Source organism: Pristiophorus japonicus, chromosome 12 (assembly GCF_044704955.1).
Source record: "Pristiophorus japonicus isolate sPriJap1 chromosome 12, sPriJap1.hap1, whole genome shotgun sequence".
Classification (NCBI taxonomy): Eukaryota; Metazoa; Chordata; class Chondrichthyes; family Pristiophoridae; genus Pristiophorus; species Pristiophorus japonicus.
In genome coordinates this window covers 69,614,588-69,626,684 of record NC_091988.1, presented here as the reverse complement: position 1 = coordinate 69,626,684, position 12,097 = coordinate 69,614,588, and the positions used below count along the sequence as shown (strand labels likewise).

General features: G+C 49.3%; 1 protein-coding gene across 1 annotated transcript in view; it reads left to right on the top strand.

Annotated features, from left to right (window-relative positions):
• The first annotated feature begins 1,523 nt into the window (after nt 1-1,523).
• Nucleotides 1,524-12,097, top strand: part of LOC139276778 (cytosolic 10-formyltetrahydrofolate dehydrogenase-like) — a 340,061-nt gene continuing 329,487 nt past the window's right edge. Inside the window, exons 1-2 of the mRNA XM_070894781.1 lie at nt 1,524-1,596; nt 8,057-8,207. Coding sequence (XP_070750882.1) covers nt 8,081-8,207 — 127 coding nt within the window. The 5' untranslated portion in view covers nt 1,524-1,596; nt 8,057-8,080. The remainder of the gene's footprint in view (nt 1,597-8,056; nt 8,208-12,097) is intronic.

The following is a 12,097-nucleotide window of genomic DNA, read 5'->3' as shown; positions in this document are numbered from 1 at the left end:
CCATTTAATTCAACTTTCAGCATTATCGGGTGACACTTTGTGGTAAATGTGTGCACCTCGGTCTGAGGCTCTGGTTCGTCATGATCCACCCTGGATCTGTCCTCCTCTGCAACATGGTAGTTTGCAGGATTAGCAGGGCCTGCACATGCGTTGGAGATGTCCCATTGTTCCACAGCCCTTGTAAACGTATCCTTTGAAGCGGCATGAATGGAAACGATGATCACCCCCGCAGCGCCAACAAGGTGTTAATGGCCTTGTATTCACCACCTTTGATGGCGGACTCTGAGTCATCTGTGGACGTGCAGCTACAGGTGTGTAAGTCCTGCTATGTACATTTCGAATTGAAAACAATGTTACTTTGTTCACAGTATTTGCAGCAGCACTAGTGTGCTGGGAAATTTGTTTGGTATTGTCACTAGTGGAGATAAACGCCTGGGCTATCGCTATGGCTTTACTCAAGGTTGGGGTCTCTACAGTAAAACGTTTGCGAAGTATTACTTCATGGCCAATGTCAGGTACAAAGAAGTCCCTGAGCATGTGCTCCAAGTGTCCTTCAAATTCGCAATGTCCTGCAAGGCGCTTTAGCTCGGCGACGTAGATCGGCACTTCCTGGCCTTCAGACCTCTTGTACGTGTAGAACCGATACCTCGCCATCAGAACGCTTTCCTCCGGGTTTAGATGCTCCCGGACCAGTGTGCACAACTCATCGTACGACTTGTCTGTGGGTTTCTCTGGAGCGAGCACGTTTTTCATGATGCCATACATTGATACCCCGCAAACGGTGAGGAGGATCGCCCTTCGTTTGGCAGCGTTCGCTTCTCCTTCCAGCTCATTGGCCCCGAAGTATTGGTCAAGTCGCTCCACGAAGGTTTCCTAATCATCTCCCTCCGAAAGTTTCTCCAGGATGCCCACAGATCTCTGCATTGTTGCGCTGGGGTTCGTCATCTGTATCTCGTCGCCAGTTGTTATGTCTTGAATAAAGGGTCAGACTAGACACGGCAGGCTCAAAGTAAGTGTGACCGTAGTGCTTTATTACAGATATCAGAGTGCCTCTCCAGCCTGAGAGGCCTCCTTATATACAGGTGCTCCCAAGGGATTGTGGGATCCATTGGGATGCCAGGGAATAAGCCCTCTGGTGGTTAGACATGGTAATTACAGGTTTACATACATAACACCTCCGACAGTGCGGTGCTCCCTCAGTACTGCACCGGGATGTCAGCCTGGATTTTGTGCTCAAGTCTCTGGAGTGGGACTGGAACCCACAATCTTCTGTAAACTATAAACCAATGATCTTGACAGCAAGGTAGAAGTTCCAATACTGAACTGCAGGGAGAGATAATTTTTATGAAAATACAATCCAGTTACTGTCATCACTGGCTCGCTGGCACACTGACATTGAACATTATCTGACTCTCCCTTTGCCCTGATTCGATGCCAAACCAATCCTCTGCTCCTGATTCCCCAAGACCCAATCCAGCCTCATTCTCTCTCCCCTTTCCGAGAGCGGAGCCATTCGGTGGGTACACACACACTCGCACACAGGGTGGACAGCAGTGTTTGCAAACTCCCAGGGAGCAAGGACACGGGTGTTTCTTGGTAAGTCCCATCGAAAACCTGAAATCGGAGTTTGGAGCGAGTTGAGTGTCAGTGTTTTACACTTGGCTCTCTGTCTCTTTCTGTTTGAACCTTTAAGCAGAAACTGGAAGCTGCAAGAAATCATTGACATTTCGGGCAGTAATTAATATGTTGCATGCAGCTAGTGGAATATTGGACCGTTTAAAACTTTGGGGAAAGTGGTCCCGGGACAGTTAATATTGCGACTTACTGGGCTCAAACAGAAGGGCAAATCTCGGCTGGTTTTAAAGTTGATACGGACAAATTACAAACTCTGATTCCGTGTAAACATAATTTCAATCATAGTGGCAGCTGATTTAAGCCGGAGCGGCCTCTCCACCTTCTCTATATTTCGATCTGAAGCGGCCCATTTACTAAATCTAGGGACTCTTGTCCCTTGTGCCTTCCTGGAATATTGATGCAAACTTTGTGCGGGTTTCAGGAAGTGGCGGAACTTTCACTCTGACTGAGATCGATGGCCACCCCTGCCAGTGATCATGCTGAACCAGCTCACACTGACTCTCCTGGGATTGGCTCCACTTCAGGAAACTCCAGTTTGACAGAAAGTCGGGGTTTTTGCTTCTTTGGCCGTGTTACACAAACTTTGCAAAGGTTCAGTTTGTTATCAAAAGTTTTTTTTAAAGTTCATTTCACGTCTTGGTTTGAAGTCAATCCTCCCGTTCCGACCTCATTTGAAAATAATCTGTTGCTGTTTATAAATTTAAGTGAGAGTTCCAGTGACTTATCGGTGACTTTTGACCTTCCATAGACTTTATGGGGCAATCGGTCCAGGATGGGAGCAGTGCTGAATCTCACATTCGAATAGTGTTAATTGGCAACCCATCCTCCACCTTCAACATTCACTCCCTCCACCACCGGCGCACTGTGGCTGCAGTGTGTACCATCTACAAGATGCACTGCAGCAACTCGCCAAGGCTTCTTCGACAGATTTGGCAACTCCCAAACCTGCGACCTCTACCGCCTAGAAGGTCAAGGGCAGCAGGCGAATGGGAACACCACCACCTCCACGTTCCCCTCCCAAGTCACACACCATCCTGACTTGGAAATATATCGCCGTTCCTTCATTGTCGCTGGGTCAGAATCCTGGAACTCCCTCCCTAACAGCACTGTGGGAGCACCTTCACCACACGGACTGCAGCGGTTCAAGAAGGCGGCTCACCACCACCTTCTCGAGGGAAATTAGGGATGGGCAACAAAACCTGGTCTTGCCAGTGACACCCACATCCCCAGAATGAATGAAAAAAAAAATCTGCTTTTTACCCTCTCTATCGCCTCAACATCCATCTTTTAATATGGAACCTCAAACTGCACACAGTCCTCCAATACAGGGTCTTATTACTATTACACCACTTCAACTAGACTTTTATATTTTATACTTTTGTGTATGGAGAAAGAGTCAGACTGAACACTATGAGCTCAAAATAAAGTGTGACCTTAGTCTTTTTTTGCAGGTCTCCAGAGTGCCTCTCCAGCCTGTGAGGCTTCCTTAAATACCTGTGCTCCTTGGGACTCCAGGGGATGAGCCCTCTGGTGGCTATATAGAGTACATATATAACCACACCCCCCGCAAAGTCAATAGTATAACTATTTTACAATGTGAGTCGATCTGGGGCCCTTCCTGCCCTGGTTGATCATCTCAGTGTGAAAGCTGGTGTGGTTGAATCATTTGTTGGGCCCTCGCTGGGCTGCTGTGCAGCTGGCCTTGCTGGGCTGCCTGGTGTGTTGGGCCCTGCAGGGCTGCTGTAGATGGTGGGTTCTGCTTCGTGGTCAACCGTGGTGCCGGTTGCCACTGATGTGTATGTTGGGGGATCAAAAAAGGTAGGATCCAAGGTGGGTTGCTCAGGATAGTCCGTGAATCTGAGTTTGATTTGGTCCAAGTGTTTCCGGTGAATGAGTCCATTTGAAAGTTTGACCCGAAACACCCTGCTCCCCTCTTTGGCCATGACAGTGCTGGGAAGCCACTTGGGCCCTTGTCCATAATTTAATACAAATACAAGATCATTGATTTCAATCTCGCGTAACACATTTGCGCTATCATGGTATGCACTTTGTTGAAGCTGCTGCTCTCTACCTGTTCATGTAGATCAGGGTGAACTAATGAGAGCCTTGTCTTAAGTGCTCTTTTCATGAGCAGTTCAGCAGGTGGGATCCCAGTGAGTGAGTGGGGTCTCGTGCGGTAGCTAAGCAGGATTCGGGATAGGCGAGTCTGCAGTGAGCCTTTAGTTACCCTCTTCAAGCCTTGCTTGATGGTTTGCACTGCTCTCTCTGCCTGACCATTGGACGCTGGTTTAAACAGGGCAGATGTGACATGTTCGATCCCATTACGGGTCATGAATTCTTTGAACTCAGCACTGGTAAAACATGGCCTGTTGTTGCTCACCAGGACATCGGGTAGGCCGTGTGTGGCAAACATGGCCCGCAGGCTTTCAGTAGTGGAAGCGGACGTGCTAGTCGACATTATCTCACATTCAATCCACTTGGAGTAGGCGTCTACAACCACAAGGAACATTTTACCCAAGAAGCATAGTCGACGTGTACCCTAGACCACGGTTTGGAGGGCCAAGACCATAAATTTAGCAGCGCCTCCCTGGGTACATTGCTTAACTGCGAGCATTTATTACATCTGTGAACGCAGGTCTCTAAGTCCGCATTGATACCGGGCCACCACACGTGGGATCTGGCTATCACTTTCATCATTACGATGCCTGGGTGAGTACTGTGGAGGTCACTGATGAAGGTGTTTCTGCCCTTTTTGGAGACCACTACATGATTGCCCCACAGAAGGCAATCTGCCTGTATAGACATTTCATCTTTGCGCCGCTGGAACGGCTTTATTTATTCCTGCATTTCCACTGGGACACTGGACCAGCTCCCGTGAAACACACAGCTTTTGACAAGAGATAATAAGGGGTCCTGGCTTGTCCAGGTTTTGATCTGCCGGGCAGTGACGGGTGATTGCTCACTCTCAAATGCTTCCATAACCATGGCTAGATCTGTGGGCTGCGCCAATTCCATCCCCGTGGTGGGCAATGGCAGCCTACTGAGAGCATCAGCGCAGTTTTCTGTGCCTGGCCTGTGGCGGATGGCGTAGTTGTATGCGGACTACGTGAGCGCCCATCTCTGGATGCGGGCCGATGCGTTGGTATTTATCCCTATACTCTCGGCGAACTGGAATAAAAGTGGCTTATGGTCAGTTTCCAATTCAAATTTTAGCCCAAACAAGTATTGATGCATTTTCTTTACCCCATAGACACACGCTAACCCTTCTTTTTCAATCATGCTGTAGGCTCTCTCAGCCTTAGACAGACTCCTGGATGCATAAACAACCGGTTGCAGTTTCCCGAAATCATTAGCTTGTTGAAATACACACCCGACGTCATATGACGACGCATCACAAGCTGGTACCAAATGCTTACATGGATCATACAACACAAGCAATTTGTTTGAGCATAACAATTTTCTCGCTTTTACAAAGGCATTTTCTTGGCTTTTGCCCCAAACCCATTCATCCCCTTTTCGTAGTGAGACATGCAGTGGTTCTAACAGTGTACTGAGACCCGGTAAGAAGTTACCAAAGTAGTTCAGGAGTCCCAGAAACGACCGCAGCTCCGTCATGTACTGTGGCATTCTCGATTGCCTCCGTCTTCGCGTTGGTGGGCCTGATGCCGTCCGCCGCAATCCCCTTCCCAGGAACTCCACTTCAGGTGCCAAGAAAACGCACTTCGAGCGTTTTAACCTGAGCCCCATGTGGTTGAATCGACTAAGAACGTCCTCCAGGTTCTGCAGATGCTCGACTGTGTTCCAACCTGTGACCAAGACGTCGTCCTGGAAGACCATGTGTGCGGCACCGACTTCAGTAAACTTTCCATGTTTCTCTGGAATATCGCCGCCACTGATCGGATTCCAAACGGGCATTTGCTATAAATAAAAAGACCTTTGTGCGTGTTGTGCAGGTGAGGGCCTTCGATGATTCCTCCAGCTCCTGCATCATGTAGATTGAAGTCAGATCCAGCTTCGTGAACATCTTTCCACCCGCCAGCGTTGCAAAGAGGTCGTTGGCCTTTGGTAGTGGGTATTGGTCTTGCAGGGAGAAACGATTGATAGTTACTTTGTAATCGCCACAGATTCTGACAGTGCCATCTCCCTTCAGGACTGAGACGATAGGGCTGGCCCACTCGTTGAACTCGATTGGGGAAAAGATGCCCTCTTTTTGCAGCCGGTCCAGCTCGATCTCTACCCTTTCTCTCATCATGTACGGTACTGCTCTCGCCTTGTGATGGATGGGCCGCGCCCCCGGAATTAGGTAGATCCGAGGAATTTCCCAATGCCTGGTGCGAACAGTGAAGGAAATTTGTTTAAGACCTGGGCACACGATGTTGTCAGCGGGCGATAGTGCGCGGACATCGTCCCAGTTCCAGCGTATCTTTCCCAGCCAGCTCCTGCCGAGTAGCATGGGACCATCACCCGGTACCACCCAGAGTGATAGCTTGTAGAACGCTCCATCCTAGGAGACCTTTACGGTAGTACTGCCGATTACAGGAATCAGTTCTTTCGTGTAAGTTCTTAGTTTCGTGCGAACTGGAGTTAAGACTGCACCACAACCTTTCAAAAGTCTTTTTGCCCACGATGGACTGGCTTGCGCCCATGTCCAGCTCCATTGACACCGGGAGTCCATTTAGTTCAACATTCAGCATTATCGGGGGACAATTCATGGTGAATGTTTGCACCCCATGTACCTCTGCCTCCTCTATCTGAGGCTCTGGTTTGTCGTGATCCTCCGTGGATCTGTCCTCCTCTGCAACATGGTGGTTTGCAGGTTTAACAGGCTCTGCAGCTCGCCTGCACACTCATTGGAGGTGTCCCATTGTTCCACAGCCGTTGCAAACGTATCCTTTGAATCAGCATGAATGGAAACGATGATCACCCCCGCAGCGCCAACAAGGTGTTAATGGCCTTGCATTCATCACCCTTGATGGTGGACTCTGAGATATCTGCGGACGTCTAGCTACAGGTATGTGTGACCTGCCCTGTACATTACGATTCGAAAACAACATCACTTTGTTCATAGTATTTGTAGCAGCACTTGTATGCTGAGAGATTTGCTTCATATTTTCACTGGTGGCAATGAATGCCTGGGCTATCGCTATGACCTTACTCAAGGTTGGGGTCTCTACAGTCAAAAGTTTGCGACGTATGGTTTCGTAGCCAATGCCAACTACGAAAAAGTCTCTGAGCATGTGCTCCAAATGTCCTTCAAATTCGCAATGTCCTGAAAGGCATCTTAGCTCGGTGACATAACTCACCACTTCCTGGCCTTCAGACCTTTTGTAGGTGTAGAACCGGTACCTCACCATCAGAACGCTTTCCTTCGGGTTCAAATGCTCTCGGACCAGTGTGCACAAATCGTCGTATGATTTCTCTGTGGGTTTCGCTGGAGTGAGCAAATTCTTAATGAGGCCATACGTTGGTGCCCTACAGACGGTAAGGAGGATCGCCCTTTGTTTGGCAGCGCTCTCTTCCCCATCTAGCTCGTTGGCCACGAAGTATTGGTCGAGTCGCTCCACAAAACTTTCCCAATCATCTCCCTCCGAGAATTTCTCCAGGATGCCCACTGTTCTCTGCATCTTTGGGTTCGCTATCTGTATCTCATCGCCAGTTGTTGTGTATGGAGAAAGAGTCAGACTGAACACTGTGAGCTCAAAGTAAAGTGTGACCTTGGTCTTTTATTGCAGGTATCCAGAGTGCCTCTCCAACCTGTGAAGCCTCCTTAAATACCTGTGCTCCCAAGGGATTATGGGACTCCAGGGGATGAGCCCTCTGGTGGCTGGACAGAGTAACTAGAAGTATACATATGTAACATATACCTCTTGCTATGAAATGTAAAATGGGGTTTCATTTCAGCAGATTGCGAAGCTCAGCAGATTTGAAGCTTAGATGGAACAACAATATTTTGCATTTATATAGCGCCTTTAACATCGTAAAATGTCCCAAGGTGCTTCACAAGAGTGATAATCAAACAAAATTGGACACTGAGCCACATAAGATGATATTAGGACAGATGACCAAAAGCATAGCCAAAGAGGTCGGTTTGAAGGAGCATCTTAAAGGAGAAGAGAGAGGTGGAGAGGTTTACGGAGAGAGTTCTAAAGCCACTAGAATAAAAGAGGAAATAAGCAAGGAGGGAAGTAGCATAGAGATAGAGCCAGACGTTGAAGACTCGGATGAGCAATGGTTGTCTATCAGGTGAGCAGGCTTGTTCCTGAACCCTGTCCAGGACTATGAGAGAAGTTCTGCAAGAGCCTCACTGATTCAAACCTGGGATGAGCCTGGGTTTTGTGGGGTTAGGAGATGGTGTGGAGGAATGACGTGTTCCCTTGTCGTGCTGCTGTTGGAGTTTCAGATGTTTGCTTCGTGTTGGCAGGTCTGTGCTCGCTGGTGAGGCAGGATGAAGATCGCTGTGATTGGACAGAGCCTCTTCGGCCAAGAGGTGTACAAGGAACTCAAAAAGGCGGGACACGAGATTGTCGGAATATTCACAATCCCAGACAAAGACGGCAAAGAGGATCTTCTGGGTGGGTACATTCACTTGGGGGGGGTGAGGAGGTGGGTGGGTGGGGGGGGGCGGTGTGGTCTCTGGGGGAGGGGGGTGTGTCTCTGGGGGTGTGGTCTCTGGGGGGTGTGGTCTCTGGGGGTGTGTGGTCTCTGGGGATTGGGGTCTCTGGGGGCGTGGTCTCTGGGGGAGGGTGTCTCTGGGGGTGTGTGTCTCTGAGGGGGGGTGTCTCTGGGGGTGTGGTCTCTGGGGGGTGTGGTCTCTGGGGGTTGTGGTCTCTGGGGGGGGTGTGGTCTCTGGGGATTGGGATCTCTGGGGGTGTGGTCTCTGGGGGGGTGGTCTCTGGGGGTGTGTGTCTCTGGGGATTGGGGTCTCTGGGGGGGTGTCTCTGGGGATGGGGTCTCTGGGAGTGCGTGTCTCTGGGGGGGGGGTAGTCTCTGGGGGTGTGTGTCTCTGGGGGGGGTCTCTGGGGGTGTGTGTCTCTGGGGTTAGTCGTCTCTGGGGGTGTGGTCTCAGGGGGGGTCTCTGGGAGGGTGTGGTCTGTGGGGATCTCTGGGGGGGTTTGTCTTTGGGGGGGTTTCTGGGGGGTTCGTCTCTGGGGGGGGTCTCTGGGGTTAGTGGTCTCTGCGGGTGTGGTCTCTGGGGGTGTCGTCTCGGAGACGTGGTCTCTGGTGGTTGGGATCTCTGGGGGTGTGTGTGTCTCTGGAGGTGTGTGTCTCTAGGAGGGTCTCCGGGGGCGGTGTGGTCTCTGGGGGTGTGTGTCTCTAGGGGGGGTCTCTGAGGGGGGTGTGGTCTCTGGGGGTGCGTGTGATCTCTCGGGGTTGGTCTTTGGGGGTTCGGGGGGTGGTTACGGTCTCTTGCTCGGTAAGGTTTGTCTAAGGTATCATGGACATTGAACTTTAAGAAGCCAATTACCCTAACAATATATCTATGATAAGATGGTGCCAAGGTTCGAAGAGCATTAGCGAGTGCCAGGGCAGTGGGTGGTACAGGCGCTTGGCATATTGCCCTTTCTACCTGCACCTTGGTTTACGTTCAGCCAGACATGGGATGTGGGTTTCTGTTTGTGCCGGTAAGGGTTCGACATGAAATGAGTCTGTGGGAGTCTCAGTCCTGTCCTGACATGGGCTGGGCAGGTCGCCCCGTGCAATGAAAGAGGAACTTTCATTGATATCGCACTTTAAATGACCTCAGGACGTCACAAAGTGCTTCACAACCAATGAAATACTTTTTGAAGTGATGTCACTGTTGTAATGTCAGAAACGCGGCAGCCAATTTGCACACAACAAGAACCCAAGTACAGCAATGTGATAATGACCAGTTAATCTGTCTTTTAGTGATGGGAGTTGAGGGATAAATATTGACCCTGGACACCGTAAAGAACTCCCCTGCTCTTCTTCGAAATAGTGGCCGTGGGATCTTTTACGTCCGCCTGAGAGGGCAGACGTGGGCTCGGTTTAATGTCTCCTCCGAAAGACAGCATCTCCAACTTGTGTCGGCTCAGACATTCTCCTGCGTGTCTGACAGCGAGTGTCGATGGCAGTTATCCCTCTCTTAGCCCATCCATGACTTCAAACAATCAGTCTCACCACCTCTGCCACTGGGCCATATCCCACTCCCTCCACCGTGGCTGCAGTGTGTACCATCTATAAGATGCACTGCAACAACTCGCCAAGGTTTCTTTGGCAGCACCTTCCAATCCCGTTACCTCTACCACCTAGAAGGACAAGGGCAGTAGGTGTATGGGAACACCACCACCTCCACGTTCCCCTCCAAGTCACACATCATCCTGACTTGGAAATATATCGGCCATTCCTTCATCGTCATTGGGTCAAAATCCTGGGTCAAAATCCCTCCCTAACAGCACTGTGGGAGCACCTTCACCACACGGACTGCAGCGGTTCAAGAAGGCAGCTCACCACCACCTTCTCAAGGGGCAATTAGGGATGGGCAATAAATGCTGGCCTTGACATCGACGCCAACATCCTGAGAATAAATAAACACTTGAACAGGCTGGGGCTCTTTTCTCTAGGAAAGGCCAGCCTAAGGGGTGAGCTGACAGAGATCTGTAAAGTATGAAAGGGTTCGATAGGGTTGACGTAGAGAAGATGTTTCCAATTGTAGGGAGAGACCATAACTAGGGGCCATCAATATAAGATGGTCCCTAATTAATCCAATCAGGAATTCAGTGGAAACTTCTTTGCCCAGAGAATGGTGAGAATGTAGAACTCGCTGCCACAGGGAGTGGTTGAGGCGAATAGCAGAGAAACATAGAAACATAGAAAATAGGTGCAGGAGTAAGCCATTCGGCACTTCGAGCCTGCACCACCATTCAATAAGATCATGGCTGATCATTCACCTCAGTACCCCTTTCCTACTTTCTCTCCATACTCCTTGATCCCTTTAGCCGTAGGGGCCATATCTAACTCCCTCTTCAATATATCCAATGAACTGGCATCAACAACTCTCTGCGGTAGAGAATTCCACAGGTTAACAACTCTCTGAGTGAAGAAGTTTCTCCTCATCTCAGTCCTAAATGGCTTGTCCCTTATCCTTAGACTGTGACCCCTGGTTCTGGACTTCCCCAACATCAGGAACATTCTTCCTGCATCTTACCTGTCCAGTCCTGTCAGAATTGTGTATGTTTCTATGAGATCACCTCTCATCCTTCTAAACTCCAGTAAATACAGGCCCAGTCGATCCAGTCTCTCCTCATATGTCAGTCCTGCCATCCCGGGAATCAGTCTGGTGAACCTTCACTGCACTCCCTCAATAGCAAGAACGTCCTTCCTCAGATTAGGAGACCAAAACTGAACACAATATTCCAGGTGAGGCCTCACCAAGGCCCTGTACAACTGCAGTAAGACCTCCCTGCTCCTATACTCAAATCCCCTAGCTATGAAGGCTAACATGCCATTGCCTTCACCGCCTGCTGTACCTGCATGCCAACTTTCAATGACTGATGTACCATGACACCCAGGTCTTGTTGCACCTTCCCTTTTCCTAATCTGCCGCCATTCAGATAATATTCTGCCTTCGTATTTTTGCCACCAAAGTGGATAACCTCACATTTATCCACATTATTCTGCATCTGCCATGCATTTGCCCACTCACCTCACCTGTCCAAGTCACCCTGCAGCCTCTTAGCATCCTCCTCACAGCTCACACCGCCACCCAGTTTAGTGTCATCTGCAAACTTGGAGATATTACACTCAATTCCTTCATCTAAATCATTGATGTATATTGTAAATAGCTGGGTCCCAGCAATGTGCCCTGCGGCACCCCACTAGTCACTGCCTGCCATTCTGAAAAGGATCCATTTATTCCGACTCTCAGCTTCTTGTCTGCCAACCAGTTCTCTATCCACATCAGTACATTACCCCCAATACCATGAGCTTTAATTTTGCACACTCATCTCTTGTGTGGGACCTTGTCAAAAGTCTTTTGAAAGTCCAAATACACCACATCTACTGGTTCTCCCTTGTCCTCTCTACTAATTACATCCTCTAAAAATTCTAAAAGATTTGTCAAGAATGATTTCCCTTTCATAAGTCCATGCTGACTTGGACTGATCCTGTCACTGCTCTCCAAATGTGCTTTCCAATTTCATCTTTAAAAATTGATTCCAACATTTTCCCCACTACTGATGTCAGGCTAACCGGTCTATAATTCCCTGTTTTCTCTCTCCCTCCCTTTTTAAAAAATGGTGTTACATTAGCTACCCTCCAGTCCATAGGAACTGATCCAGAAAATGACCACCAATGCATCCACTATTTCTAGCGCCACTTCCTTAAGTACTCTGGGATGCATACTATCAGGCCCCGGGGATTTATCGGCCATCAATCCCATCAATTTCCCTAACAAAATTTCCCACCTAATAAGGATTTCCTTCAGTTCCTCCTACTCACTAGA